The sequence below is a fragment of the Octopus bimaculoides genome, chromosome 11 (assembly GCF_001194135.2).
Source record: "Octopus bimaculoides isolate UCB-OBI-ISO-001 chromosome 11, ASM119413v2, whole genome shotgun sequence".
NCBI classification, from domain to species: Eukaryota; Metazoa; Mollusca; class Cephalopoda; order Octopoda; family Octopodidae; genus Octopus; species Octopus bimaculoides.
This window is the reverse complement of record NC_068991.1, coordinates 7,287,925-7,292,502: the sequence shown is the minus strand read 5'-3', so window position 1 is coordinate 7,292,502 and position 4,578 is coordinate 7,287,925. Positions and strand designations below refer to the sequence as shown.

Below are 4,578 nucleotides of genomic sequence, written 5' to 3'. Positions count from 1 at the left end.
TTATTTCTAGATTTATACTTTTTCTCTTTGACAAAGAATACTAAAATTATAAACATGCCTTCCAGCTTACCCAGAGCGCCAGCAACGTTAGGGCCGGCTCTAATGTTTTGAACCAGTAATTTTTTTTAGAGGGGCGAGTGTTGGTCGATTGCATCGATCTCAGTAATTAAATGGCACTTTATTTTATCGACTCCGGACAGAGTCGATCTTGGTAGAATGTTAACTCATAATGAGTCGGAAAAATACGGCTAGGTATTGTTTGGCCTGCACGTCACCTAAGACGAACTTCTAATATTGCTTTCAAATTTTGGCACAAGGCCAGCGATTTCAGGAAAGCGGTTAAGTCAATTACATCGTCCCCAGTGCTCAACTGGTACTTATTTTATCATCCTTGAAAGGATGAAAAGCAAAATTAACCTCGGCGGAATTTAGTAGATTTTCTAATATTATTCAATAAGGCGGTAAGCTAGCATTATCGTTAGTACGCTGGATAAAATGCTTAGCAGTATTTTATCAGTCTTTGTGTTCTGAGTTCAAACACAACTGGAGTCGACTTTGCCTTTCATCCTTTTGGGTTGATAAAATAAGAACCAGTTGAACATTGAGGGCGATGTAATCGACTAGCCCACACCTCCGAAATTGCTGGCCTTGTGCCAAAATTTGAAACCATTATTACCAATAAATATGGCGTTGAGCTGGCAGAATCGTTAGCACGCCGGGCGAAATGCTGCCTCTTGCAAGCACTGCCAGGCTAATAATTTCTGGAAATTATCTATGGGTTCCGACCCGAAAGTCCTCCAGAACAGATCAGCTAGTTGGTTCTTGTCGATGACCAAGGTTTCCTCGAGAACATCGTCGCTCTTACCTGTCACTAACCTACTAAAGAACGCCATGATGGAACTTCCACCGACTGCACTACCCTATTGATAGAGGGCAGTGAGCACTTGATGATATTCCAGACGCCAAGTGCCCTGTCTTGGTCTTCCCTTGGTTTAGGACTGCAGTTCTGTCAAAGAGACAAGCTGTGGAAATGGAAGTCTGACAAACGAAGACCACATCTGTTTATCGCCTAGGAATTGCTGGAGTTGTAACCTCAGTGCATCATCACCCACAGTGTGCCCAGTGTGTCCACTTAATCACTGCAGACATCAAAGATGCTGTTCCAATCACCCACTGGTACTATGGGATGTTCCTAGGAAAGCCTGCAGACGCCTCAAGAAATCTAGTCACCTCGCTCCTGTTGGGGAGTAGACATCTATTAGTCTGAAGGTATAGGCATCGCTGCAGGTCATATCCAGCACCACCGACTTACTTTATGGGTCCAGAGAAATAGTCAAAATCCAGTATCTTTCCGAGACAATACAGCGACTCTACGTCGCATTCCCAACAGACATAGAAATCATCGAAGATGGGCGCGAAGGTTCGTTGACATATAATGCGTATGAAATGGAAATAATCGGTAAATTTATATTGATTTAAAAAGAAATTTCAGAGACAATGAAAAGTGTAGAATGGATTAAAATAAGCAAGCGTGGCTCTGTGGTAAGAAGTTTGCTTCTCACCCCATCACCACTTGACAACCGGTGTTGGTTTGTTTACGTTTCCGTAACTTAGTGGTTCGGCAAAAAGGAACCGACAGAAAAAGTACGACTTATAAAAATAAATGCTGGGGGCGATTTCTTCGACTAAAACCTTTCAAAGCGCTGCCCCAGCATGGCTTCAGTCCAATGATTGAGACGAGTAAAAGAAGAGTAAATAATTGAAACTAAACATTAGACGCACTTTAAGACTAACAAAGCACAGGGAAACAAAGGAAACGGAAACTATTCATACGCATGCGCCTGATAGTTGTCAGGAACCGAAGTAGATGAACGACGGCTTTGCTTGTGTTGTCATAGATCGTACTTTCTCTAATTATAAAGCACGCGGAAACATAAATATGGAACAGGTTAAGATGGAACAAGATACAGGAGAAAGTGATAAAAGTTCGGATGAAGATACCGAATCATCTGGTTCGGAAGAAGATAGCTCTGGTAAAACTTATATACACATTATTTACAATAGCTTTCTTACAAAACAGCGTTACCTACGCAAAGGCACTTGGAGAATCTGTTTGTTAATTTATTTGTAATGATTATATTAGAATGATTATTTTGTTATTAAAATATATATAAAAAAATTAAAACTTTTGTTACGTTAAACCGCAAAATATCATTCCCGACTGCTTTATGTTTTTATTTTGATTTCGTTGGCAGAAATTCGTTAATTTTTCAAAATAATCCCGCAGCAAATAATTAGTTACATTTGGCGCGCCATTTCTGTTATTTTCTTCAGCCTTCTTTCGCCTTTTAGCGTGTTTCTAGACATATTGCGTGTTTTATTTATAAGCCTTTAATTTCTTGATCTCCAACCAACTTTTGTCGCGTAAATCTGCAACATGCGACATGCATAAAATTGAGGAAAACGTAGATTTGTTTATATTTGGATGACTGGCCCCTTGTTCGAAAATAAACAAAAATTTCAGTTATACACGTTACAATTATTTTATCCTTGTTCCTCTTCTCTCATCCAGACTTTATTAATTGGAATTTCATGTTATAATAGTAATTGTTTCAAACTTTGGTACAAGGCCAAACGTTTTAGGGGAGGGGAGTTGTCGATTACATCGATCTCAGTACTTGACCGGTACTTCATTCTATCAACCCAAATGGATAAAAGGCGAAGTTGTTGACTTTGGCGAAATTTGAACTCAGAATGTTAAGAACCGAAAGAAATGCCGCAAGCGTTTTTTTCCGGCGCTCTAACGATTCTACCACTTTGTATGCACACACACACGCTCAGAGTATACCGACACAAATGTGCCCCCTCGAATTTGTTTCCTCGTAACTTTCGGAAAAATGGACATTTTAAGATGAAATTTTCTACAGATACCTTTCAAATGCTGTAGATTCCGATTATATTGGAATGTGTTATGAAAAAAGTTCTTGGATCGAAGTGAGAGAAGTTTCGGATATTTCACACGAGTCAACTTTGTTTCCTCATAAACTCTTTAGCTGGGTTGCGTTGTCTGTATTTATCCTCTCCGTACAGATCCAGTAATGCAATATCAGAAAATGGTATTCTTTCGATTAGAGATTACTATTATTAAACTATCGACTTCTCCATTCCGAATTCAAATTCATTTCACCGATGAATTTTCTTCCCCCCCCCCCTTTAGTGGGTGGGGACAATAAAAGGTTAAAAACGTGTATTAGGTTGATGCAGGCATTTACACACCATCTTATAACTTACGCTATTGTGCTGTTGGTTGTAATTATAGTTCTACATACAAAAGTTGTATGATTTAAGTAAAATAAAAGCACAGTTGTGCGCGCGCGTATATATATAAATGCATTATATATATAAAACCGTCCAATACAATTGGAAGATGGATATAAAAAAAAAAGGCTGAATAGAATGGGAATTTATCCTAAACGATTCTGCAACTTTGGTTGCTCTTAAGTTCCACTTCAACGACCCTAACCGAGCAGACCTTTGATTAAAAGCGCTCCAGTTATAACCATCTTGCCCCGCTTATTTTTTTCCGTATATTTATGACCACATCAACTTTTTTTTTTTTTTTTTCAAAAGATTTTAGAGATATTTGACCATTTGCTATTTCTAAAAATTGTAGAGACCGATACTCAACCATTTTTTGTCTATGGATCCCTTTGATTTCCATTTAACTCGGCAGTTGTGTGTGTGTATGTGTGTGGGGTGACTCATAGCCATTCGATATTTAAAAATTCCTATTATATTTTTATGATTATGTATTATTAGGAATTACATTTAAAAAAATGTTTAAATATTCTGTGTGTTGTAGAAATATAACCAGTTTATTACATAAATTTTAACAACAAAATCTCTATGGACTCCGGTTGAGAACTACTGGTATGGAGGATCTCTCGATGGTTAAAAATTCCTTATTCAAATAGTTTTCAGTTTCCTCACTTTCTGTGTTCAAATCGCGTTAATGTCGAATTTATGTTTTACTTCTCATTATCAATAAAATATGTACCACTAAAGTAATGGGATAGATTTGATTAATTGTTCTCTCCCTCAGACGTGCCGTTATTAGAATTATTATTAAGGTAGTGAATGACGGAATTGCTAGACCCCCCACCTGCCAAACGCTTTGTAGTATTTAGTTATATCCTTTTTTGCATTCTATCCGAATATCCCTGTCTTGTATCCTGCCAGGAGTCGATAAAATACGTAGTAGTGAAGTACTTGAGTCAACCACATTGACTGCGTATCCTTCCCCAAAATCTGTCATCATCATCATCATCATCGTTTAACGTCCGCCTTCCATGCTAGCATGGGTTGGACGATTTGACTGAGGACTGGTGAAACCAGATGGCTACACCAGGCTCCAATCTAATTTGGCAGAGTTTCTACAGCTGGATGCCCTTCCTAACGCCAATCACTCAGAGAGCGTAGTGGGTGCTTTTACGTGTCACCCGCACGAAAACGGCCACGCTCGAAATGGTGTCTTTTATGTGCCACCCGCACAAGAGCCAGTCCAGGGGCACTGGCAAC

General features: G+C 38.8%; 1 protein-coding gene across 1 annotated transcript in view; it reads left to right on the top strand.

The window, feature by feature from the left end:
• Positions 1–1,824: 1,824 nt before the first annotated feature.
• LOC106877170 (breast cancer metastasis-suppressor 1-like protein) overlaps positions 1,825–4,578 on the top strand; it is an 11,671-nt gene continuing 8,917 nt past the window's right edge. Inside the window, exon 1 of the mRNA XM_014925997.2 lies at positions 1,825–2,033. Coding sequence (XP_014781483.1) covers positions 1,868–2,033 — 166 coding nt within the window. The 5' untranslated portion in view covers positions 1,825–1,867. The remainder of the gene's footprint in view (positions 2,034–4,578) is intronic.